Below are 27,849 nucleotides of genomic sequence, written 5' to 3'. Positions count from 1 at the left end.
CTTAAATATCTGCCAATAACTCACACTAGCTACAATTAAGTCATAATCTCAACTCAACCCCTCAGAACTCTATAAGGAGTATTACTTTATTGATGAGTTCAGCTTTCTTATTGTGAGACGAGGTATTAGCATTATGCCTGTCATGAGTGCACCTTTTGATTGCAAGTGCAGTACGAATCCCAAGTCAGAGAATGGTCTCTTCTGTAAAGGGATTTCCAGGTTAAAGAAAGGTGCCTGTCTAAATAGGCCAGGGTGCCAGTGCAGAACAGCTGTTGCACAGGCTCTCCTGTGCACCCTGTGCACAAAGCTCATCTCCTCTGACTCAGATGTCTACAATCCAGAAGCCTCTGTTTGATCTGGTTGTCTTGACTGCATTTAGAAACAGCAGAGAGCCAGTTTTAAGATGCAGTTATCTCACCTGCAGTTTAAACCAGATCAGATAAAATGTGTTCTGCTTCTATCTGTTGCCTATGAACAGTTCAGGTGAATTCCACATTCGTGGAGTGCTTTGAACAGATTGAATTTATTTCCTTCTATTCAGCGATAGTCTCAACATGAAATAAGATTTGCCATGTGGACATGAAAGCCATGATTACTTTTTTTCAAGTTTTCTCCTTAGCAGAAACTTTTGTACAAACTTCTCCATTTTCTATTGTAAATAAGAAACAGCATGTGCTTAGGGAAGAGAGATGAGTTTTGCAGGGGAAAAAGCAATACAGTAAGATAATACTGATCAACTCAGCTGGCCACGATCTCATTTCATTTGCTGTCAGACCATCTTTGAGTTCATTAAATAACATCACAGAAAAAACGTTGAAAGAACTTTGTGAAAGACTTTCTGGTTTTTCACAGTCAGTTCCTCTAAGAGGTTGTCAGGTAATAACTAATCGTAAATTTGTATGTTTTTTCAATGCAATGTAAATCAAAATGTAGAGTCAAGAATATAATCCAAAGTTATTGATCTATACCTCATATAAGTACTTTCACAATTAGAGCTAAAACAAACCAAATTTGGAGCAACAGACAAAAGTCTAGTAGTTAATCCCCTAAAACCTACATTAAAATACTGACCCCATTAACTAGGTAACACAGTAATGATGTATTGCACTCTGTTACCAAAACTTCACCAGAACTCAATAAAATAGTAATTGGCAGTAATTACAGCAAAGTGCCTTTTGGAATTGACATCAAAATTTTCAGCCTGAAACAGGCTGTTGTAAACATCAGAAAACTTATATGTCCTTGTACCTCAGAAGTTGTCAGGCAAGATATCCTGATTGCAGAAGTTAGTCCCCACTGGTACCAGCTCAGTCTTAACTGAAATATCTCAGCTTTGAGAGAAACTAGAGCAGTAGGTTAGGACTCAGGAGATCAGTGTTTTAATTCTTAAGTTGCTAATGATTATTCCACCCAGAAATTGGTAGTAACAGTACTTTCTCTGTTAGTTTGTACATCCATGAGGATGAAAATTGTTTCAGCTGTGACATTTTAAAAAATACAAATTCAACAGGTAGCTCTAAATTCCTCTTGTGAATAATTAATATGGTATTCTACACAAATTTTCCATAATGGTTCCTTAGTACTTGCCTTATATTATTATTTGCCTTACATTAGCTGAGTGATTCTTTACACAGTCTTTAATATGTTCTCCAGTTATTTAACAGCTTGGGTTAGATTTTTTTTAGGTTTTCTTCTTTACCCTGTTACTTTTAAACTGAAACAACTTCTGATGAACACAAAATGGCATGTAAAGATATTGTCAATGAGAGAGAAGTTGGTCAAAAGATAACATAGTTTGCTTAGAGGTTTTGGCTGCAACACATATAATGACTATTATTGCCAGCAACATTAACCTCAAATACAAGAAAATCAGAAAAGTAATCAGATAGAAATACTTACTATATGCAAAGTTTAAAGGTAGGTGGTTTTTTTTTCTTCCCAGCATCAGAATTCTGGAAGGTTTTCTTCAAAGAGGTGAGAGGTGAAAACTGTGAGAGGGAAGATTTTCAAAATTTTAAGGGGATTTCCAGTAGAACCTGCAGCTACTGGTAACACCTGAGGATAATTTTCAAAGGCAGGACTTTTGGGTACTGTATCTATTTTGGCTTTTGGGCTGAAAATTGTGAAAGAAATGCAGACTTGGAAAAAGAGACAGATAAAAATAATTTCTTATACAGAATTCAAATTGCCATTAATTTCCTCTGTCTGGACAAAACTGGAAGCAAAAAACTCCCTTGATGAGATTTATGTCAAAGCATAGGCACTGAAGATGCCAGTTGCTTCAAAGAGAAAAGTTTTTCAGCTACACGAAGGAAGGCTATTCATACAGTGTTCTGTAATCTAAGGACTTCAAGTATACCTTGTAGAATAAGATACAATTGTATTTTCTTTATTTTTAAGTTTATCAGTTCAGGGTCTTACTTTTGTGAGTTCATGAATCCTGGAAAAAAGGCAAGTAGCTATTTTATTTCCTGTCATTTCCCAATCCCAACGTTACCAGCATGACATGCAAAATTAGAAACATAAGTGAATAGGTAATGTCATTAGAATTTCTGGTGTGGAAACATTTTAATTTTTCAATTAAAACTTGACAGAAAGGTTGCTTTTATGACCTAAAGCAAATGGTGGGTAATTTAGTTTGGTCTGGCTCCTATGCTTTCAGTGTTTTGGGATTGCTACTATGCAGGGGTCAAGCTAAGAAGAAAAGAATGTATTGTCCTACCTGCAGGGTACTAGAAATCCTGGTTAGGTTTCTCTTCTGATCTAGGCAGTGATACGGTGGCCTTGTTTTTGTACTCTGATGAATTCAAGCTGCTGTGTTCTGAGTGCTCACTACTTCCTGACCTTTTTTCTATTTTGCCCTGTTTTCAAGGGGTACATCTGTCATAATCAATGATACTGTGTTTCATTGTACCAAAAGAGCTCAAGCTGGTGTCTTGCCAATGCTAAAAGACAGTAATTCAAAAAGATATTTGAGAATGCTGAAATTAAATCCTTGGACTATACTTTTTTCCTGATCCCTGTTTTAAATTGTGCACTATTGTATTTCTCTTCATCACATTCTCAAACTGACACAGCCCCATGTAACAATAAACAATACTGAACTGCCAGCCTTTAACTTTTACTTTTTGCTTAGGAAGTGTGTGGGAACTAATGAGAAAGTGTATGAATTCATTTTTTGACCAACAAATGCTGAAAAACAGATTTTGCAACAAAAATGGCTCAGGAAAAGACAAGATGCATTTTCTGTGTGACAGCCACTTTTGGGTATGTCAAACAAAGCTGTAAAACTTAACGAATACGTCATGCACACTTCTTGGAACAAATTATGCAGTTGCCTGCCTCCATTCTTTCAGAAGAGTTCTCGCCAGATTTGATTGCCCTGTGACAAGGTTACACTGTGGCACAAGGAGCCCAGGGCTCTGCTGGTGGATGGGGCCAGTTTTCCTTTGTGCTATGGGCAGCTCAGTGCAGCCAGACCTCGTGTGGAGCCTTTGCTGGCTGCAGCACTGCAGCAGTGTAGAAGCAGCACCCAGCTCTGCCTTCCCTCACACTGTCCTGCACTGATACTTAGCAGACGGATTAAAAGAGTTGGCCCTAGGAGATAACAGCTCATCCTGTCATAAACCAGGCCGAGTGCTGATGTTGGGGTCCCTCTGATCCCCAGGCACAGCACTTGCTGTAGTGCTTCCTGCTGGTATGGAAACAAGTCCCATGGGATCACACAGGAGGGGCTGCTACAGAGCTGCAGGAGGAAGCCAGGATGGTCAGAGGAAATACTAGTAAGCACCTTATTCTTTAAGTGTTCTTCTTCCCTGAAAATATTTTCTTGTCAGCATTTCTATTCTTGGATCCTTTCTTGTTATGAGACCCCATGATTGAGGTTTTGCAGGGTCAACCCAAGGGACTCTGAAAATTTTCTTTGATTTCTGGACAAGAGAGCAAGGCCCTTATTACCTGCATATAGGATTGTTTGGACTACTGACCACTTGGCAACAAATTTGCTTTACTTTCAATTAGATTTGAGGTGCTGGAGCAAGTCCAGAGAAGGGAAATAGAGCTGGTGAAGGGTCTGAAGCACAAGTATTGTGATGAGCATCTGAGAGAGCTGGGGTTTTTTAGCCTGGAGAAAGAGTCTCTGGGGAGACCCTATATGTTCTCTTGAACTGCTTGAAAGGAGGTTTTAGCCAGGTGAGGGCTGGTCTCTTCTCCCAGGTAGCAAGTGATAGGACGAAACAAAATGGTTTTGAGTTGCACTAGGGTGGTTTAGATTGATATTAGGAAATAGATAGACATTAGATTATTAGATATTAGATAATTTGATATTAGGAAAAAATTTCTTCACTGAAAGCATTGTAAGGCATTAAAGCAGGCTACCTAGGGAAGTGTTGGAGTCACCATCCCTGGAGGTGGTCAAAAAATATCTGGGTAGGGCAGTGGAGGGCATGGTTTGATGTTGAATATGGTGGTGACCCTAGGTTGATGGTTGGACTTGATCTCAAAAGTCTTTTCCAGCCTTAACCATTCTATGGTTTTCCTATTGTTTTTCTTTCTCATTCATGAATATCAAGCTAAAAAAATAATTAAGGGGGTTTTTTGCTGTGTTTTGTTCAAAATGTAACTGGTACTTTTTGATGGGAAAGAGACCATAGTTCTTTGCTTGTAGGTAATATTTCTGGTCAAATTATATCTTGTGAATAGCATTAGCTTTAGGCTTACTTCTGTTAGTAAGCCTTCTAACTTTAAAATAATTCATGGAGCTCAACTTTAGGGATAGTGCATGTGTTACTGCCAGAGTGGTCCTGTTCATGGCATATTCCATTCCTGGATTATGTGCACTTTGTCTGAATGGCAGCCTCCAGTAACACATTTACAGTATATCCTTCTGCTGAAAGCAACACAGAGCTCTATTTATAATCTGTTGAGGAGTTAAATGTCTTATAAGTGTTCTAGCCCTTAAAAGCAAGCATTCACACTTCCTATGTATTAGTGAAATGCCCACATTTACTCAAAAATCATTCTCTGGGCTGGTTTTATCAATTCTAAACCACAGCTGAATCAATAACATTTTCTCCCTTCATCTGGCTTTCAGTCAAGCCCACAATCACTTTCCCTGTGTGCCTTGAATGTTTAATTGGTAAACACTGCAGGATAATATTTAACTACAAATAAAAATCTAGCATTACTGCCATGTCATAAACACATAGGGAAATTCCAGTTTAATTTTCTGAAATTGCTTGCTTGCAGCACTAAATATGTGGGATTAAACTGACTTTTGAGAGAATACCAACTGAGAAGCAGTAAGATGCTTTTGGCCTGGTGCTGTTTCTGAAGGCTTTCTATAGATGCTATCATGCAGCATTTCAGTCATGGCAGGAATGAACTGGAAATTTCCTGAGAAGAGCTGGTGAGTAGGTAAAAGGTAGCTATAAAACCTTAAACCTCCCCTAAGGTCATATTGCAAGCTGCTTGAAATAACGAATCTTAAAACCATGTAATGCAACTGTGGTGTAAATACAAAAAGTGCTGCATGAGTAAGTAGACAAGGAAATTAAAAAAACCCAAAATACCTCTGAATGAAGGAGAAGCAATGACTATCTCTATCACCTCTCTCTAATCCCTACACTCTTTCTGCAGTTTCAAGTCCCAGCCATCTCTCCCATTCCCCATTTCAACTTCCTGTCCCTCAGTTCCATTCTCTCTTCTTTCTTTTCTGTGATCATCACTTTAAATCTTTGCTGATTGGAGACCTTGTTCTTCAATACTATCCCAACTATTTCCCCTCCACTAACTTGGTTTTTAATTTGCTGCATGCTGCTCCAGCCCTGCTTCTGTCTATAGCTCTTTGATACTTAATTTACCTTAACATCTTTCATTTATCTCACCATCTTTATCTGTTATTTAGAAATCAGCAGAGCTTTCTCCATGTTCTCATTCAAACCACTTTTGCCCAACCTGTTCTGAATGCAGCACTGTTTGTTCTCAGTGATTCTTCCTTTCTTCTTCTCCTAAACCATATTTTATTCAGTTTGATGCCATCATTTGCATTCCCTCCTGACTCCTTTGTAGGATGTTCATTCCATCAGTTTCTGATTTCTCTGCTGTTTACAACTGCCTTTTCTTGCTCTGCCTGCGCTGTTGCTGACTTCTTAACTGAATTAATTTTCAAAAGGCATGCTGCTGTTGGGGTTTGGACTGTGGGACACGGATCATGTTTAAGACCTAATATCTCTTTTCTAAAATCAGTTTTTCCAGTGCACACTACTTTCAAACCATCTTCATATCAGTACTTGGAGCCCCTCTCTCCAAAGAGAGTTATACCCTCACATCATTGGACTCAGACAAGGGAGTTTCTACACAGAGAATTTATGGTCCAAATACTATCAATAAAAGAGATCAGCAAAACACTAAAAACATTATTGTTCCTCTTTTACATGGGCTGAGCTGAAAGTTTAATTCAGGTCTTGTAAAACTTAGTCCAGTTTATTAATGGTGGAAATATTCTATTACTCAAACCATCATCTCCCTGGTTCTCCATGAAGTGAAACCAAGCCTGAGCAGATGTGGAGATTTTCTCAGCACCCGCTGTAGTTATTCAGCATCACATTTAAGGTGCTGTCATTTTTGATGACAGATGTATTGCAGGCTTTACTGTGAAGTGCAGTCACCCAGTAGAAACTGGTCCAAGGCACTAAACCAGGCTGCTATTATTTCAGCTGTCCAGGAAACGAGTGTGATTGTGTGTGATGATATGGTTAATGCCCTTTTTAGCACCTGTCTTCAGATTTTCCAACCATTTTATTTTATCTTTCAGTAGGAAGTAAATCAGAGTCACATATACAAACCCAAATGTTAGTGTGTGGTAAGCAATGGTTCTGGTGTGCAAGTTGGCTCTTTTAAAAACACTTCATTTTCTGTTCTCTTGCACTGGAAAAAACAAATCCTTTAGACTGAGAATTCTAGAAATGTACCCAGATTCCGTCGTCTCTTTCCAGAATCTTGGCTGGATCTTTACATGATACATGTAATGCTTATTCACCGTACAAACATCTTTCTTCCTGAAGCAAATCATCCCTCAATGTGAATCCAGGTTTTTGCCTAATATCTCTAATGCCCTCAAGGGAGATAAAGCATTAGGCAATAGATTGTATGAAAGTATGTAACCTGGTATATATAAGCTAATAATCTCTGGCCAGAAGTGCAGCCTTTCAAATAGTTGCCACAGCTGGCAAACTCCACATAATTACGTAGGGAGTCATCATTCTCTATGCAGTCCTTGTCAATCATATCACCACAGTAATTTCTTTTAAAGACATGTAAAAACCAGAAAGTCTGAAAAATACATTTGCTAATTAAGCCCCCAGCTAAATCAAGAGTAAAACACAGATGCCATGCTCCTCCTTTGCTTCCTCCTGACTGCATAGGAATGGCTTGTTGAGAAATTATCACTTTTTCATTTAAAAATCATGTATTACTGACAAAAAGGTAGGCAGATACTAATAACTCTGCAATGTGGTACTGGATTTGTTAGTGAGAAGGTGAAGTCAAAGTGAGGAGGCAGGAGAGGTGCTGGGAAAGACAGGAGGTAGAAGAAATATAGGTTGTGAATTCAGTGTCAAACTGGTAATCATGGAATCACAGAATAATTTGGGTTGGAAGAGACCTTAACAATAATCTCATTCCAACCTACCTGCCATAGACAAGGACACCTCTCACTAGACCAGGTTGCTCAAAGCCCCATCCAATCTTCCAGAGATTGGAACCCTTCCAGAGACATCTCCAGCTTGGACAACTTGTTCCAGAGCCTCACCACCCTCACCGTAAAGAATTCCTTCCTAATACATAATCTAAATGTGCCCATTTGCAACTTAAACCTTTTTCCTCCTGTTCTGCCACTGTGCACCCTTGTGAGAAGTCCCTCTCCAGTGAATGAATGTGGCAGTTAGCTGTGACAGGGAAGTTTTATTTCCAATTGGCTTTCCAGCCTTCAGGCTTGATCTTGGCAGAGAGACAGAGAAAAGGCCAGTGAGCAATTGGGAAGATAAAAAGTGATTATTTACAACTACAGCAGAGATGTATGGTGTGGGAGGTGGACAGGGATGATGTGAGGCCACGCGTGTGATGGAGAATGCCTGTGTTCAAGCATACATTTGGCTTAGATCTAAGCCTGTTCTAGAGAGGTTGATTTCTAAAGCACTATCTTCATCATTAGTACTTTTAAGCATTATTGTTTACTTTTAAAAATCTTTTTATTGTAATTTTAAATTTAAAAAATGGGAAGAGATTGTTAGCTCCAGATAACTAGCAATTAGAAATTATTCATCATCGTGTTTCAGTAATCCTAAAGACACATATATTTATAAGAAGAGATATTGTGTTACTAGACTAAAATATTTTAAAATTGTGAATGATTACGACCAATACTTACAATTTTTACAACATGTTCTAAAACATTTTCTGGAGGAATGTGGTGCACATGAATAAAGACCTTTTGAGTATGGTAGTCAGCCACAAACCAGTGTTTATTCACACAAAACTTTTTATTCTTAAATGTGCTGTGGACCCAAGAAATAAGGAGGAAATAAGGCAGGGTAGGAACTGACTCTCATTATTCTGTCCCACCCTATACTGCCTGTGTAGGTGCTCTGAGCAATCCCACCTGTTAATGTGGCCCTTGTGCAGCAGGCTGTGCCCTGGCTGCTCCCCCAGGCTGGGTCTGCAGTATGTTGGATGAGAAGCACCCCAGAGCCTGGTGCTCCTCAGGCTTCTCTGTGGTGGTACGTGTGTCTTTGTTAACTCTGGAGAGAGGCTACGGTGACTTTCCAAATGCCTAAAGCCAGTGACTCAGGTTAGGTGGGGTTCAGTCCCTAAATTCCTCCCCTCAGAGCAGCAGCCTGTTCAATCAACAAGCAGCCTTGAAAGCTTGTTACAGCCCAAAGCAAAAAACCCTTCCAAATTCCATTTGATTGCTACATCCTTCTGCTTTGATACAAAATAACTTTTACAAGATGTGCTTGAAGAATAGGGCTATGTCATACACTACAGAAGTAAAGAGCTTTGCAAAATGCCTTAACTACAACAAGAGAAGCCCCTTGCTTCATTCTGTTGGTTGAAGCAACAGTTTTTTCCTTCAGTAGGTCCAGTTCTGGCACTGTTCTTAGGCCATGCCACCTTTTTCTGCTATCACTCTGACACTCGATACTCCCCTCCATATAGGGCCGGGATGTTTCCCACTGATGTCAGTGTAGCCAGACCATGTCTGTGGTGAATGAGGATGGCAGAAATGAAGTCCTTCCTTTTCATATTGATAAGAGTCTTATTGCTCATGCACAATCTAGCTCTGTTTTCACATGAATAGGGTTCAGGGTCTACTTCAAGGACTCAGTTTAATGTGGACCTACAATTTCCTGGTATCAGGTCTGATTATCTGCCTGCAGTGTTAGATTTCATAGGACAGCATTCCAAAGCCTGGGATGCACAAGCAAAAATTTCTAGTTTCAGATGCTCAACTGACTAATAAGTTTAGCTGTTCTTAAGACAACTGACTTTCCTTACAACTACACAACACCAAACTTTTATGTGCACCAAACTGGTGCTGATACAACAAGGTCAAACATTTGGAGCAGTTGAAGAAGAGACAGCCCATTTCAAACTCCTTTGTTAATAAGCTTCCATGGCCCAAGCTGCACACTCCTAGACTTGAAAGTTAAAATGTTTTATTAAACATTGAAAAGGTACTTCAGCAAATTCTGTAGAAAAGCAGAACATCTTTTCAAATATTAAAGCAATTTTATTCTTTAAAATAAAGGCATTTTTCCCCAAAGCTTAAAATTGGCAGCATCTCTTTAACATTCCTCTCCAGCAAGAAAACACCTCATTGTTACATTGTTTGTATGCACCTGCAGATACAGCAAAGATTAAAAAAACCCCAACAACCAGGACACAAGTTAGAATATTCCTGGAAACTTCATGGCTGTGTCCTGGAGATTTTAAGTAGGTCCTGGCCAAAACCTGGAACTCACCTACAGTATCACATAAACTGTTCAGGGGTTCACTAAACAGACACTGGATTGTACCCAGGCTGTCCCCCATCTGCTGTATCCTGCTCCCACCCCTGCACACAGCATTTTCAAAGACAGAGCTAACCCCAGCTGCCTTTTGTGGGATGCTGGATTATAAAATTCCACACTGAGACTGTGTGTGACGCTGAGCCTCTCAAGCCAGAGGAGCAGCGCATGTCATTGCCAGATCCCAGGCTGCATGCTGTATGTGAGCTCTTCTGCTGCCAGGGCTGGGCATGTGCAGAAGAGCTCGGGGCTATTTTGGGCAAAATAAAAATCTGAGCTAGTTCTGGAGGGCTGTTGACCTCAGGGTAAGAAAGGTCTTAATGGCAGAGCTTAGTGAGATCTACTGGCCTAAGTCCCCGCTTAGGACTGCAGGTGCCTTTCTGGGGCTGCCCTGGCAGGCGCTGCAGGTCACACAGGGGAGCACAGCGGGACCGATTCCTGTCCTCAGGGTGGCCTCACATCCCACGCCCAGAGCTGCCCAAACACTTCTCTTCACTGCAAGCTGAGTTTTATGGATCTGACAGGGCCACTCCACTGCAGCTACAGCCTGTATGATTCACAGCCTTCTAAGACCACAATCATTCATTACTTTCATCTCAACTGATGCTACTGCAGGCCAGCAGAAGTTAACCAAGAGCTTATCAAATTCATATCTCTGTGTATACACAAACCCATGGCAGAAGACAAGAGGGTTATTTTGCCTTTTAACTCCTTTTTGATCTAGAAAAGTGCCTTCATTTAAGGGGCTTTCCCCATCAATTTATTTACCTACTTTTAATTAATAATAAAAATCACTATTTTTTAAACTTGCATGACCGTCAATTTTCTGGATTATTTTTGGTATTTTACATCAGAACATAACAGGTTTGGTTTCATGACCACATATATGAGAACAGAGTGATTTATACATTTAGTGTCACATTTAGTATCACTTTGTTAAATGATGCGGTTTTATTTTTACACCATCATTTACATATGCTAAAAGAGAACCCCTCTAGGTGACCCTGTAAGTGAAAGCTAAAATGTTCTCTCCAGAATGGCTTTTGGTATTTTCAATCAAAATGAAAAAAAAAAAAAAAAAAAAGAGGTTAAAAGAATTGTGCAGTTCCAGTTTGTTAAAATCTCAACTGAACAATATGTTTCTGCATTTTTATGAAAAATTACCGTTTGATAATATGCTGGAGTTTTCACAACAATGACAGTAATATTTTAACTTCTGGTTCAGCTCTATTTAATTGCAGAGCTCAGGGGTAGACAGAGGCCTGTTAGGTTAACTACTGACGTGCTTTCCTTAGGAGTACCTTTGAATAGAAATGCTGGAAAAATAATCAGAGCCTTATTCTATGACAAAATATTCTTATCTGTGTTGGTTCACTAAATGAAACAGTGAATTTTGTTGTAAAAAGCACACTATGGAAGTTTTGGGTCGTCCATTTTTTCCTTCCTTCAGCACTGCAGCACATTTAGCACTGCAAGTGCCAGAACATTTCCAGGGAATAAATTCAAGCATCTAATAAAGAGCAGTAAATAGATAATAGATAATAGATAATAGATAATAAAGAGCCAAAGTGAAGAAGAAAAATTAAACTTGTTGGTATAACTAGTGGCAAGTATCCAGGAATTTATGGTTTATAATGCGCATTCATAATCTTTGTTGATTTTGCAGGAATGATAGAGATACAGGTGGTTTGGCCAAGTATCTGCTAGTTATTCATACAGCTGCAGGAATGAAAACAAAGCCAAGGGGCAAAACATTTTAAAAATTGATTTTCTTAATAACTGCATTTGTAAGGTTAACTCATGCTGAAGGGGGAATATGGAAACATGAGAAGAAAAGTTCTGACTTTGCATCCAGACTAACCGAAAGTCAGATTGGTCCTGATCCTCAGTCAGGGAGAAGGACACAACTCTGAAGACTGAACACCCTGAACTGCTGTTTAGGACAGGCTTTTATTGCCCCTCTGATGTTACCACCAGTGTGTTTCTACCAGTGATGGAGGTTTGCTGGTTCTAGTTGAAGGTCAGCTCTATAAGTGCTTCAATGGGAAAAAAATACTAAAAATGCTTATTGTGGAATTATTAATGATTCTGTAAATGAACAAACCACCTCTCTCTATCACTCCCTTCCCTGACTTTATCCTGTTCTTAACTGCAAGTCCCATTTCTTTTCTCCTGCAAGTTAAAAACCACTCAAATGCAGAGCCATGGCACTTGGCAGAGATGTCCCCTCACACAGCCTTGTCTCTACCTGGTGCCTCCACAGCTTGAGGCTGATGGGGTTTTCATTACAACATCAGCCTTCCTTTTTCTTGCTGCAGCTAAAGCAGCAACACAAATTTCTGCTGCTTCCAGGCCTGAGGTCAGTGCAGGAGAAGAATGTACGTATTCTGCTAGCCTGACTTTAGACAACAGTCTGGATCACACCATTCTGCATGAACACAAAAGCTTAGATGAATTTTATGTCAGTTATACTTACTCAAAAAGACTCATAGTCTACTGCAATTCATCAGCCAAAAAGAAAAAAATGCAAGGAAGAAAAGGAATCTGTTTGGCTTGATTTGTTGCCCACGTGTAAGCATCTGGTGTGATACAAAATGCCCTCAGGTACCTTTCCAAGTATCCTGCAGCTGGTCCAGAACGTCTTTGATCTCCAGCAGGGTCTCACCCACATCTGGAAGCCCCATGTGTAGGTCTTAGAAATCCCGAGACTCATCCACCAGGAGACAAAATGAGACAAGTGGGGGAGCAGTTTCAAAATGTTCTTTCAAGTTACATTTTTAACCTAAGAACACCTGAGGATATCTCAGACCACACCAGATGCCTGTGTGGGCAACTGAATCAAATTCAGCTGATTTGGGGATATTTAAAACAATATCTGGTAATATTTTAATAGATGGCCTCAAAGAGCCATGAAAGGTAAAGGGATGGGAACTTTCGTAATGCAATAGCAAATAAAAAGGATGACATTAAAATAAAAAGGAAAAAAGCATTTTTCAGTTTGAAAGATTCCTTTGAGGGGGAAATAAAAAAGGATGTAGGACCATGTGTTTTCAAGACAGTCAGAAATGGCAGTGACATAGTAGTCAGCCACTAATATACTTGGAAAGAACTGAAAAGATGTAGAACTAATCATAAATGTGGAGAATACGATACATAATTGGTAGGAATATTCAATTATATTTTAACAACACCAGAGCCTTAAAAGTATGAAAGCAAACACCAGACCCACATCTCTCTGAGGTAAAAAAGGGGAAGATTTTAGTCTAGCTACAAGATATTTATGAGCTTAGTCCTCAAGAGGAGGAACATACCTAATCACAGTAAAGGATAACATTTTCAAAACCAACTGAAAAACGTCAGAACTCTCCTAAAAGCTTACATGCTTCAGGAAAATAAATGCTATTGTATCTACCTTTAACATGGGTAAGAGGAAACAAAAAAGGCATCTCCTCATGCCAGAAAAATGCAATTCAGAAAATTGCAAAAACTGCATAGCAACCTATCTGGGAAATCCTACCAATGTGTCCAATCTGTGCTTTGTGTCCATTTGTCATGGTAATCTTTTATCTGGGAACAAAGCCACAATTGCTGAAACAGCTCTGTTTGTATAAAGTAACAGTGTGTCCAATAAGCAACAAAGGACGATTTAGTTCTCAGCACAAATAACCTGGCTGGCTCCAGATGAGCTTGCTCAAGAAGCAGAGCAACAACACCTCCCTCTCACACAGGGCTGCAGTACCCGGGCAGGCTGTGCTAGCACAGCCCAGACACCACCTGGGCACCCCAGGAAACCTGGCCAGAACCAGCCAGGGGATGTGCCAGCTGATAAATAAAGTAAAGTAGTAGGTATTATTATTTTTAGGAGGTGGTCAGATACCAAAAAGGATGGTGCATCTTGTTGGTACCCAGAGAAAGAAAATGAATCATGTACAAAGAGAACAAGAATACATGACAGAATATGGCAACTGCCATCAATAGGGAATTATGTCACTCTACCTTATTTTTAAAAACGGACTTAAGCACATCAACAATCAGACAATGAATTTATTTGCAGGATACATTTATCATACATAGAAAACAATACTTATTGTGTGGTTAATTAAATAGAGAAAAAAAGCAAAACAAAACCACAATACATTATTCAGTGTTCCATATATTTGTTTTTCAAAATATCCATTTCCAAAATGAAGCTTTCTTTTTTTTTCCTGTTTTTTTTTAAAAAACCCATGATCATGAACAATGCATAGTGGGAACAAAGGGTCTAGAAATCTAACATTCCACAGCTGTGAGTCAGTGTGAAAAATAAGGCCATGTAGAGGAAAAAAACCCACAGTGAATTTCTAAACAATACATATTCCATTGACAGGCTTCAGATAAGATCAATTGAGTATATGAAATCTAAAAACAATGTAATTTAAGGAAAAGATGAATTTAAAATATTAAGAAACAACTTGGAAATAGATTTTCCTAGTAATGGCTTGGAAATAGCCTCCAAACTTTCAATCCAGTATAAATGAAGATCAATTATACTATGATGCTGCAAAAACCATCCCAGGATGAACATCTAGAGGTGAGAAATATCCAAGTCCATTTTACAAAATAAGCTACCACTACTCATGCTACTTATTCAGCACATATTTACCAAAGGAATGACTAAGTGTTAAGAAAAAAGTTTGACCACCAGTCACTGAATGATTCAGTGAAGGGAAAACATATCTTCCTGCTCTGAAATGTTAATTACAAGTTCTTTTCAGGTTTCATGACAATGTAAACGGAATGAAAGGAATTGCAGTGTCATATCCTGCTCTTTGTTCCTGTCCTTTCACACCGGGTCAGCAGTGTGAAAGTTTCATAAAGCTGCCATAAACGGAAGCCCTCCACTGCCCTTAAACGCTGCCATCTGCTCTTGACACGGTGGAGAGGATGAGCCCAGGGACCAGGAGCCACAGAGCTGCTGTGCTCTGGCAGCCCCCAGTGCAAGGTTCCCAAAAGCTGCCTTGATGCAGGGTGTGTACCCCAGGTAACTCAGCCACATTAAATAACTGATCAATTGAAAGTGTTACATGAAATTCAGGATAAAGAGGCTATAAAATATTTGCCAATACTGGATCTTACCTGTGTTAAGATTCAAGATTCCTTACTCACAAGATTACAAGAAGAAAGCTGAGGCAAGAGTGGTTGTGGAAATTGGTCTGACTGCAGGTATACGGAATGCATATTTTACAAATAACTACTTATATCTAGAGTTTAACTCACAGGTTTTTAAAACAACTAAATACAGACTAGGCTATATAAACCTTTATAAGCCTTCTTCATCTGCCATTAGTGATATCCAGATTGGTATGAAAGCTCTGAATTTGTAAGACGTACATAATTTATTTTTAAAATATTCCTACAGGTCACCCTTTGACATCATATAAAATGTATGGGAAGCTATGGGAACACTGGGATTGCTCATGTGCTAAACTGGAATAAACATATCCTTACTAAAAGAAAGCTGAAACACCCTGACTGCCATGGAGAGTTCTGTCCTGAAAACTTTATTTCTTCAATGTGCTCTACACAGTCTTGCTCATCCCAGTTCTTCTGAACAGCACCAACAACAGCAATAAGGGAGTGAGGGATTCCAAGGCTGACCTTTCTTAGCTGCCCTGAAAAAGCTGTGTTTACCATGCTTTTGGTGAGGCTTCACAGAAAGTAAGAAACGTACTTCAAACATCATCTGAACAAAACTCATGCAGCTGTGGTTACATCATGTCCCCATCACTTTTCCTCTGTTAATAAAGAAGTTAAAAATTGCTTATGGGAAGAAAACATAAATTTCTATCTTCAGATCCAGAGAAAACCCTAAGAGAGAATTCACAGAAGGAAGAAGAAAAACGAAAGCCTACATTGCAGAATATGAGGACTGCTGTAAGCTATCCCTAGAAAAGCACTAATCCATCCTATGGCTATGCATGTATATGTTATACAAATGTTTGTATACACACATATCCACAAATGTAGAGCTACCACTGAAAGAAACTGTCAACATGGTGGTTTCATTTAAATAAAAAGGATGAGTTAACAAATCTTCCACTGTGGCTCATAATTTGGGATGACTAATCAGCAAGTTTATCTATACTTTTCTCGTGAAGCCTCTTTCATTTAATTTGTACAGAAGCAAGCTGGTTTTAGTTTCCTAAGTTAGCAAAGAGCATACAACATCCCCCATGCTAAGGAGTTAGCCATTTTCATGTCATATCATGCATTATCAGAACATGCTATGTAAACATTTGCTGATATAAAAAACAATTTCATTAAAAAAAAGTAGAACAGTGATTATAATTATGGAATTCTTCTGGAAATTTTCAAACAAAAGCTAAGTATAACATTTCTGAATATTAGACATTACTTTTTCCATCTGATACAGATTTAAAATGCATAGTATATACATAAATAGTAGCAGCCATCCAATCTTTAAGAGTGCTGTGTTTTATAGTCCAGTCAATATGCCCTATAATTATATTGATGGATTCTGTATTAAAGATTCTGAGGGGCTAATTAGAATAAGATGTAGAAGGATTTAATTTAAAGACTTCCTATTTTTACAAAAACAAAACACACATTAAAAATACTCCAGTAAAAATCCAACACACAAAAATCATTGTGTACTTTCGTGTTTTCTCTTTCTCTAAATAAATGACCAAAACCCCAGGCAAAAATCCTCCCAGTATGTGGATGTATGGCACATGCTTATCAGAATGTAATCCATATGTTAGGATTATAGAGAATGAAATGGATCCACTGAACAACTTCTTCAGAGAGTGGTCCAACCTAACTATTACCTTTGTCCACACTAATCTAAGATGTCCTGGGTCACCATTCATACTCAGTTTGCTTAAAGTCTTGATTTAAAGAATCTGTACGTATCTAAATCAACCCTTAGTCAAATTTCAGCATGTGGAGAAATGGACTCATGAATTATTTTTAAGCACTTCTAGTACTCTCTCTTCCACATAAGATATCTAGGGTATTTACAGTGCACTGATGTGTCTCTTCTTAAAGCCATGAGCAATGTCTTCTCCACCCTCTTCTCGCTTATGTCTTCAGTCAGACACAGACTGAAGTACTACTTAGTAAATCTGTGGCTTTTGGTGATGGTGTAAAGTAAGCTGGCTTTAGTCTCATTTGATAAAACTTCATGTTTTGGTAGCACACAAAATAACCAGGAACAGCCTGACAGCCTCATTATAGCAGATGAAATTTGTGCATGTCAATTCAGAAGCTTTTTCTAAATCTGTTGCCTACATCTCCATGAGAGGCACTTTACTAAACCATTGTTCCAGGCCACGGTAGTCAACACTAAGTAATAAAAATCAAACTTGACATGCTCTGAAAGTAAATATCCTGTCTTACTAAACTACATTAAAACTTGTAAGTGCAAATTAATTTTTCGCACTGTAGATTGGATGAGACAGAGGAAGGTGTCCTAGAGCCACTGCAAGGAAGAGCTCAGGTCAGTAAACAGCCCCTGAGGTGAGAGGGCAGTCTGGAACAGAGCCTCAGAGCCAGGCCTTGTGCAAGGATCAGGCTGCTCCTGTCCTCCTGTCCACAGAGGGATGGCAGAGTGGCCCATCAGAACTGCTACTCTGAAACCTCTGTATGTTTCCCGGAATCATGGCAAGTTAGACTTACAGGGTGTGTGTAGTTTGTTTTTTCTCTCTTGCACTTTGTGTTACTTTTAATGGTCCCCAAAGGGGCCAGCTCACACTGGATTGGAGGATTTACTCTCTCCTACCAGGACCTGTCCCCCAATTTGCCTGAACTGAAATGACTGAAGAGGAGAGGCATGGGCCAGCCACCCCACAGAGGTGAACTTCAAGGGCCCACCCAGCCTGTGGCAGCAGCGGAAAGGGATGTGAACCAGCCAACAACAAATAAATAAACGTGGTCTCTCATTCCTGCTTGCATCACTGTATGAAAGGAGTGCATCTTCGAGTGTGAAAGCTACTGCACAACAGTACACATCAGAGAGTTCTGAGTCTGTGCAGCAACACCAGGAACTGGGCTCAGCCCCACTTTGAATTACCCAGGCTTTCACCTCAAGTGCCAAAGAATCTATTTTACCTGGTCATGGATGTTTCAGTACTCCCTGCAGGCCAGATCTGAGAGCTTAGGTTTCACTTCAGCTCCTGATGGAAAAGCCATTTCTGTAGAGGAACTCTGAGCTGCAGTAGCTCCTATGGGGAGCACTGTATGATGCAGAAGTTGCAGGGAATTTTTCACAGATTTCCTATTTCAAATATCTAGGCTCCCAAACCAGAGCATTTTTGTTTAAACATCAGCCTATATCGAGGCAAGGCTCTGACTGAACCTAATTTATACAGACTAGGCAATACATCACAGGAGGACAAGACATTCAATATATGATCCTACTGGGTACAAAACATTACAGACCTAAAGAGTTCCAAAGCATGTCAGACAATTCAGTCAGTAAAACACTGACTGTTCTTCCACTGTTCATTTAAGAACAAGGATATGGTCTGTATTCAACTCAGAAAGCAAAGCCAAGTGTTTAAACAGTTCAAGTCACAATCATATTCCTCCTCTAAATAATTCGTATCTAAGACCAGCTAAATATATTTGTTAGCTATCTTTGAACAGAATGAATCCTAGCAAAGGAAAATTACCCTTTGAAATACAGAAAACCATCAGTGAGTTACTGTACACATTACATGCATAGCATCAGAAGATAGACATCATAAAAACAATAGGTTTCACTTTGAACTGTGAACAGGTAGAATACAGTATTATTTTCTGAGTAAAACACCACAAACATTACATATCACTTAGGAAAACTGTGCACAGCATACTTCAGCACTCAGAAACTAAATTTCAGTTACCTTGTAGCTATTGTTGACAAATATTGCCTTTAAAACTTCAGCTGTGTATGGTAATATACAACTGAAAGTGTAAGCAACACAAACATGGGCTTTGTTATCCTCCCACATGCTTCATTTTTAGCAGACATTGGCACTTCTCATCTACATCCTGAAGACAACATTTCTCCAGTCATTTTGGCCAGGTGAAAAGGAAAACCACTAACCCAAATGGCTGCTCTCTCCCCATTAACACATGGTAAGCCTTTACCTAGCTTTCCCCATTTTAAGACCAGACTTCAGCACTTCTTAGAATCCAGTTTGATAGAATACCAGATTAAAAAAACTAAAACAAGTCACTGAAGACTATGCTGACTGAGAAATGATCAGAGCCCACACAGACAATTGTTTAAATTATAAATAACACTGGCTTTTTCCCTCCCACTTTACAAATGTTTGAGACAAAATAATTCCCTTATTTTGGGATCTGAATTAATGGTTTTTTTCCTATGAAATCTTAAAATGCAGTTTCTCCAAAATTAATACAGTGCTTAAAGAGTAAATAAAAAGGTTCCTACTTTTTCCTATTAGATTTCCCATGACCACAGGCATGGTGTTGTAAAGTTTTAAATTAAAACAGCAACCACCAGCAGTTGATTTTCTTTCATTGTCATTTTAAGGGAATTATTTCAATCTCAGAACTGGATAAATTTTAAAAGGGAATGGATTCATTATTTCTGTGTACTTTGAGAACTGATGGAAGAATATCCGATGTTCTATCGTGCTGTCACCATCCAAAGTCCCAGTGCAACATTGGCAGCCAAAAGTGCACTACCAGCAAGCAAAATCAAAAAGCCAACAAGCTCTCTGTTATGTTTTTCTACAATTAGGGAGCTCAGCGTGGCTTCCAGGAAGGAATTTAATATCCACTGACCATCCAAAGCAAAGCAGGGTACAGCATTGATAACTGCCAGTGCTCCTGATAGTGAGATGAGGTACCTGGTTGAATGTAGTTAAGGTTCAATAAGAGCATCTGAGAAACTGTAAAAAAAAGAAGATATATGTATTGCATTTCTAGTATGCAGAGACAGACGTACAAAGGTTATTTTTCTAGCTGCCATTCCATTTCAGAGAAATTACATGAATAAAATTAGTTTTACGCTGTAACATACTCGCTCAGAGAATTGCCTTTATAGATTTCTTTTTTTTATGACCTAAGTTTGGATACTTAAACCTGCACTCTTCACAACTTCAGTGAAAGCAGAAGACAGCAAAACCACCATCTTCTTCTTTGCTTGTTTTGTGTGGCTTTGGAAGAAGGTTATAGCTCTGACGCCATGCCTGAACTAAGAAGGTATTCCAGACGCAAGTATGAAATCATGATTAGGAATATTTTCCAAAACATTCCCTAGTAAATGACTAGAATATAGTCAGAAATCTGTCCTATCTCTCCCCCTCCTGTTAGCCAGAACAGCTGAGTGGATTTCTGTACATGTGTGTGCTCGTGAGAATGAGGCACGGGGAGGTAATTTTTACTGTGGGTTAAAGGCTTGCTAACTGCAGCACCTACCTCCATCCTAAATGGCCAGGCAAGAGGACATGGGTCAGAAAGCAGCTTGGGCAGCGTGAGCCTTGATGTGTTCCCAAAAAAGGGGAGCTTACTCTTGGTACCTTTACTCTGATTCCATGGGCTTGTTATTAAACTGAACTACACATTTTAATTATTCCATGGCCACGCATAAACATTTCAGTTTCTAAGGGTTCCTAGATTAGCCATATTCAGGTTCACTAATCTATATGTATACATATAATCTTGTTCATGAATAAGAAAGTGTTAACAAAATTATCCTGTTTTGAATAGCTATTTTATTTTCTTTTGAAGAAAAAAATTAAATTAACCATATCCTGTTATTTAGTTCAGTATTATGACACAAAAACAATAGAAGTCTGACATTAAAAAGCTAGCAAGAACATCTCATTTTTCCTGACTTAAATTCAGGCTTACTTAGGCTTTCTTGTCACATCTGTTAAGGCTCACCCTCAAGAGTTAAAAAAGCACTGATCAAAAACATGCTCTTAACCACGAGCAAGTGAGAGATTTCATTTTTATCTTGGCATGTGGACAATAATCAATGCAGAGATGGAATAAAAATGCCAAATCTCTACAGAAGTATTTCAGGGCATCCTGTCTAAAATGACATCCAACTGAAATTTTGCTAGGTCACTAAATTCTGAACAGTTCCCTTCTTACCTTAAAATAACAAACATACTTCAAAGGATACTTGCAAAATGTCTCTATCACCACAGGCAGGTCGATACTTAGAAAGTTTTGTCGTGGTACAAAACTGCTGAGACTTACTGAAATGAAAATACACAAAGCATGAAAAGTCATTCCAGGGTTATAACATTATGAATTTTAGATTATAATTTTACAAAAAAATCACATGTGAAATGACCTTCTACTAGGACAAATAATCAATCTCAATAAAGGCTTGACTTTTTTTTTGTTTTTACAAGAGTGCACCTGTTATATTTTTCTTAAATGTGGCCACTATCACACTAGAGTCACTACACAAAGCACAGTTAGCATTTCAGTAAAACTAGATCTAAAATATATATTTTCAAAAGCATCTTCAGTCATAAAGACCCCACTGTATGATTCCAGTATTTTTCTAAGAGAAGAGATTATAGTTACCAGACTTTTTCAACATATGCAGTCCACATGCATACTGTGGGTGTACATGTGTATTTTCTCTGAAGGCCAGAAAAATTTTCTCTTTCAGTACCTGCAGAAAATTCCCCTAACCTGAGGCTGAGCCCATGGTGTACAGGAATGGGGGAGCTGGGGAGCAGAATTCTGGAGTCCATCTGAGAAAGCAAAGGTTATGAGGGGATGCACAGCTGTATCACACAACACCAGTTTGCCAGTACATAATCTGTGCTCAGATAAGTGATTTCAAGATACAATTTGGTGCAACTGAAAAACCTGGGAGGTGGGGCTTGGCATCCTTAAAAAGAGTGACTGGAAAACTGCAGTGTCAAGGACCTGATCTTGAATACTTTATTACTGTACACACTGTTCTTTGAAGGTGTACAGGAACCTCCAGTAGACTGCACATCAAATGTTTCTGGCAGATTCTTCAAGGCAAGTGCCATAGTTGGAGACCTGCCAGAAGGCACTTTGTTAGTACAGGGATGTTCCATCTGGGCAGCTTCTGGATCTGCCAGCACCATGGACCCTTTGAGAACCATCCTGTGACAGCTGCAAGAAGGTCACCTTTCCTACTAAAAGGAAGGCACAATGGGCTCTTATCCCCAGAAGGAAGAGGTTAGGGTAAATTAATGCAGAATTAGAAAACCACCTTGAGAATACACTTGCATAGTACCACCAATATTCTCTGTCTTCAAAGAACAACTTTAGATGTGAATTGCCAGCCACAATGGCCTGAATTTTTCCCACCTATGTGCAGAATAGTCATAGCCATAAGAAATACATACCTCCACAGAGATATTTGAAGGCAAGAGTTCAAATCCCACTGAATACAAACATCCCTTGGGAAAGAAACAGTTTAACCCTAGGCTAAGAGAATACTGGGAATGTAACATACCAAAAGGGCTGCTAACTATATCTTACTTAAGAGTGAGATCAGACTTCTTCAGGTTCAATAAAGAATTCAAGTACACAGCAACAAAGGAGAGGGAAAATAGTTCTAAAGCCACATAAGGCAGAGAACTGGTCCATTCAGTCACATAAAGACACTTTCTTCTGTTAACAGATGCCCTTCCGATAAGTCCAGTCAGCAAACACACCATGGATTGGAAAGATATGGATAGCAAGGAGAACCAAAAAGAATGGGTTTGGTGTGGCAACAAGCAGAGAACTTTTCAGTATTAAAACTGCCAGTGTGCTTGAAGGTCATGTTTTTTGCTTAAAGCTTAAGCCTGACCTTTAATTTAGGGGAACTGAGAGAAAATAAATCTGTTGGATGGCTGAGTGAAAGACACGACAGACGGACATCCTGGACACCACCCAGGTGACTCAGAAAATCAGAGGTATCCGAGACAGAGGTATTCAAGTCAATCACAGAATCATAGAACGATTTGGGTCGGAAGGGACCTTAAAAATTGTCTTGTTCCAACCTCCCTGGCACAGGCAACATCTTCTACAAGACCAGGTTGCTCAAAACCCCATCCAGCCTTGCCTTGAACACTCCCAGGGATGGGACATCCACCATTTCTATGGGCAACATGTTTCAGTGCCTCACCACGTTTAGTGAAGAATTTCATCATTGTACCTAATCTCCTTCTAGAAGAAAGCCTGTAGGATAAGACATTGATTATCACAGATACAACTGGGAAGTTCTTTGAAACATTCTATGTGTTTGTCTAGCAGTTTTTAGTATCAAGGCATTATGGCAAAAAAATTGTTGAACCACAAAAAAGCCCGAAAGATACAATATTTTTTCCCTTATACCTATTCTACACACAGAATTACTAAACTAAATGCAATATTTTATTAAAATACTCTTTTAGCCTTATTTTAAAGATTACACTGGTTAACCAAGCAGACACCACAGCCTTCTGCAGCTTGATACAGGGGCTTGCCCCAGTGCAGGTGCAGGACCTTGTACTTGGTCTTATTCAGCCTCATGAGGGCACTTCTCGAGCTTGTTCAGATCCCTCTGGATGGCTTCCATCCTTCAGGTACACCAACCACAGCACTCAGCTTGGCATTGTCTGCAAACTTGTGGAAGATGTGCTTGATCCTGCAGTGGGGAGGCAGTGTCCTGACCCTGGGGTGGAGATGCCCTATGGGATGTGCTCTCCTGCCTGGGAGGGCAGCTTGCCCGGAGCACCCTGAGTGCCATCCCCACACAGCTCCACCCTGACTGCCCGCTCATTCCAGGGCCATGAGATCACACAGCCCCCAGCAGCTCTCCGTGAACACCCTGAGAGCCATCCCCACACAGCCCTGTCCTGGCTGCATGGGGCCATGAGGTCACAGAGCCCCATGGCACTGCACTGGCCCTAAGAACCAACTGCTCAGCCCTCATCCCTGACTGCAGCAGCAGCAGTGCGGTGGAAGGGGGACTATGGCCCTTGTCCACTGTCTTTTCCTCTCCGTCCTCATCCTCCTGATGGTCCTGCACCCTGGGACTGCCAACTATCTTCCACAGAAATCAAAGGAAGCAGGTAAGCTGCCAGCACTTGTCCAGCCTTTCATGGGCTAATAGCATCTTCTCACTGATATGTTTTTTCCTCCAGTGCTTTAGTGAGGGTTTCCTCTGTGTGAGCACTGTCCTGTTAACAGAGTCCCCCAAGGGTCCATCTCTCCTCCAGGGGTGTGGCACATTGTGGTTGAAGTGTTGAGCTGCCAGCTCAGAGGTGCCCAGGCCCTCCTCTGCAGCTCTGGCAATCCACTGACATCTGGCTTCCATGTTGTCACCTGACCCCCATCCAGGGCTTTTGTGCTGTACACAAAAGCAGAACATCCCAACATGTGATGGAAACATTTCTCTGTGCTTGCTTCTAGCTGATTCTCTAGCAGATTCTCTGGCAGCTTGGCAGAAGGATGGTTTGGAGCCTTTGGACAAGCCTGAAGCGTGTAAGTTCTTAATGTCCCTTCCTTTGGAAGAATAATTATCAATAATGTGTCAACAGCTTATTAATGAGCAATGTTCTTTAAGATGTCAAGGCTGATGGCTTGTGGAAATCTCCGGCCATCAAGCATACCCATAATGCCATAGGTAATTAGTTGGAGGAAGGCACATTTACCTTTCAGTCTTCCTTCCATGTGAAATGCAAGTTGCTCCTTCCAAGGCTGTGCCAGCCCTTGGCATGGCCAGGTAATTGCTGTCCTGTGGTCAGCACAGGATGGCTGTGTGGCAGCAGGCTCCTTGCTCAGTGCCTGCTCTTGCATGTAACATCAGCAACTAAGCTGAAAGTGTGTTAGGTTCAGGACATCTGGATCCCATTGCAGAGACAATGAAAAACAGGACTCTTACACAAACATAGCTACCCCTGCAGCTTCATCCCAGAACTTCCCATAAGTACCTAAAGGCCAAAGCACAAAAGCAGCCCCAAGCAGGATCTCTCTCATGAGCTGAGGTCCCGACTAGTGTTCTAACTCATATATAGGGCAAGGAAGCTAGAGGGAATCTCCCCATCCTCCATGCCTGAGCCATGCTGAGGCTTTACCTGTCTTTTCTTTTTGAAAGTGCTGCCAAAGACTGGAGAAAAACAGAATTGGAAAGCTGGTGAATCTCCTCAAGCACACCCAAAACACTCAGGTACTGAGCTGTCCTGCTGGGATCCCTTATGGGGAGACACATCCTGAAACCTGGGAGTGGCTGCAAGGGGTCCCCATGCTGGGAAAATGGCCGACAGGGAGAGCAAGGCTCTGTGACAGCTTGACTCTATCCCCTTAGGGTGTGGGAGCTGGCCCAGAGAGGGAGATTCAGGTGGAACTTTCTGATGAGTTTTTATCAAAGGAGTGACTGGCCAAGCAGCAGCACTCCCCACTGTGCTCTCCTCCTGATCATTTGAGTTCTATTCAGAGGGACAACCTGTCCCTCAAGGGTGGGAGTGTGCTCCCAGGACCTGCACTGTGGGGAAAACAGAGAACATTCTGGTGATATGAAACATGCTGCAAGTTCAAAAGTGGTAAACTGCAGATCACAGGCTAACATTTTGAATTGCTCTGCAGAAATGGCTGGAGAAACAACCAAACAAGTTCGTAATGGTCACGAGCACATCGAAAGTATTTCCTGCCATGGAGCAGGCTGTTTGATAGGCATAGTGATAGTCCTGCTTGCCGTGCTAGCTGGGATTCTGATGTGTTATCTTGCAATCAGCTGGTGGTGTCAGAGGAAACGGTGAGTCATCGATCCCCCCAGCTCCTGCTTCCTTCAAAGGCAGCTCACAGCCACAAAGCACTTCTAGTCAGGCTGCTGTGCAGCAGTAGGTTAGTGATTGGTCACAAAACTCTGCTGAGGCTTCTGCAGCTGCCAGCAGCTTTAACTGGCCTCTTATTTTCTGAGTCTTCTCTGGGGAGCCTACTTGGACTAGAGCCAGCGTTTGCTCAAACAGCCTGCCTGGGCAAGAGTAGCTTGCATGAGTGACAGGCAGAGGCAAAACAAAGTCAGGATGAAGCAGAGTGGAGGGTGGTATTGCTCTAAAAAGCAAGAGACGCATTGGCACCTGCTGCTGACCAGTGGCCCTGCCTGGAGGAGTCCCTGTGCTTGGCAGTGCCTCTGCCGAGGTGCGCCAGCAGCTCCCCCCACAGCGGTGGGCCCTGCCAGCTCGGGGCCCTGCTCTGGAGGAGAGTCCCCATGTCTCAGCTGCAGCTTAGCCACCTCCTCTCTCCACAGGCGTCTCTCTGGAGAGCCGCAGGAGCGCACCGGCCTGATCACAGGCTCAGACAGCCAGCCCAGTTCACCTGAACCTGCCCTTTAGCCCATAAACACTCACGCATCTGATCCCTGAGCTGTCCCTCTGCCCCTGCCCCTCCTCGGCTGCCCTTCAGCAGCTGTGGGAACTGCCCAGCCCCAGCCACAACACAAACAGCTCCCTCCACCCCCAAACCTGCTGGCCCAGCCCTCCAGACAAAGCTGAAGTTGGGCCTGCCAGGGTAGGGGTTGGGCTGACAGAAGCACAACCAACAGCTTCACGGATCAGCTTTTTGTCTGAATAAAGGAACAGTCTTCACACAAGTATTTGTATAGTATCAGAATATCTAGAGTTGGAAGGGACTCACAAGGATCATCAAGTCTAACTCCCAGCCCTGCACAGGACATCCCCAAGAGTCACACCATGTGCCTGAGAGCATTGTCCAAATGCTGCTTGAACTCTGTCAAGCTTGGTGTCCTACCACTTCCCTGGGGAGCCTGTTCTACTGCCTGACCACCCTCTGAGTGAAGAACCTTTTCCTGTTATCTGAACTAAACCTCCCCTGGCAGTTTCAGGCCATTTCCTGGGGTCCTGTCACTGGTCACCAGAGAGAAGAAATCAATGTCTGTCCCTCCACTTCCCCTCATGAGGTTGTAGACCATGATGAGGTTTCCTAAAGGATGAGGGAGCCAAGTGACCTCAGCTGCCCCTTGAATGGTTTCCTGTCTAGAACCTTCACCATCTTCATAGGCCTCTTCTGGATGATCCCTAATGGCTTTATATCTTTCTTACATAACTGCCCCCAGCACTCGAGGTGAGGCTGCTCCAGTGCAGAGCAGAGTGGGACAATCCCTTCCCTTGCCCAGCTGGCTTTACTTTCCCTGATGCCCTCAGGACACAGGTAGCCCTGCTGGCTGCCAGGGCACTGCTGGCTCATGCTGGACTTGCTACTCACCAAGACACTCAGATGTCATTGTGCAGGGCTGCTCTCCAGCCTCACGTTACCCAGTTTGTCTGTATGCACAGGTCAAATGATATCCAAAGCAAACAACTTGTCAAGTTGAAGGCTTCTCAAGTTTGATCAAAACATCTGATCAAAACTCCTGTTCATGAGCCAAAATAGCAAAATGGCTGAGACAGCCAGTGTATTCAAAGGTTTCAAACACACACTGCAAAACACTGTAGTTTCAAAGCTTGACTGTCTCTGGACAAACACCTAATGGGCACTACCAAGTCACCATCCTGAACTTGTAATTATGCCTACATTGAGAATGGATCACTCATCTTCTTCCCTCTTTGTTACAAAAAACTGTTGTCACCGACTGCCACTAGACATGGATCTAAACCCCAAACCTTGCTGCTCCAAACACAGAGAAACTCTTCAGGAAGTTGCTGGACTGAGCTCTAGAGACTGTAATATGAAAAAATGAATTTTGTGGTTGTAATGGGTCAAACCTAATGGCAGTAGGCGAATCTGTCCTCTGAAGAATAACAAAAGAATTACAGAAATTATGCTCTACAGGCTTGTCTTC

General features: G+C 41.0%; 1 protein-coding gene across 4 annotated transcripts in view; it reads right to left on the bottom strand.

The window, feature by feature from the left end:
- Positions 1-14,093: 14,093 nt before the first annotated feature.
- Positions 14,094-27,849, bottom strand: part of MBTPS2 (membrane bound transcription factor peptidase, site 2) — a 40,670-nt gene continuing 26,914 nt past the window's right edge. The window contains exons 10-11 of one of the 4 annotated variants that reach the window (XM_063392937.1): positions 21,211-21,286; positions 14,094-19,927 (exon numbers count right to left, since the gene is read on the bottom strand). In XM_063392937.1, coding sequence (XP_063249007.1) covers positions 19,705-19,927; positions 21,211-21,286 — 299 coding nt within the window. In that variant the 3' untranslated portion in view covers positions 14,094-19,704. Of the gene's footprint in view, positions 19,928-21,210; positions 21,287-27,849 lie in introns of those variants that run through there. The other 3 variants (XR_010079739.1, XR_010079737.1, XR_010079740.1) reach the window with 3 other exon arrangements.

Source organism: Prinia subflava, chromosome 3 (assembly GCF_021018805.1).
Source record: "Prinia subflava isolate CZ2003 ecotype Zambia chromosome 3, Cam_Psub_1.2, whole genome shotgun sequence".
Taxonomy (NCBI): Eukaryota; Metazoa; Chordata; class Aves; order Passeriformes; family Cisticolidae; genus Prinia; species Prinia subflava.
This window is presented reverse-complemented; position numbering and strand designations above follow the sequence as displayed.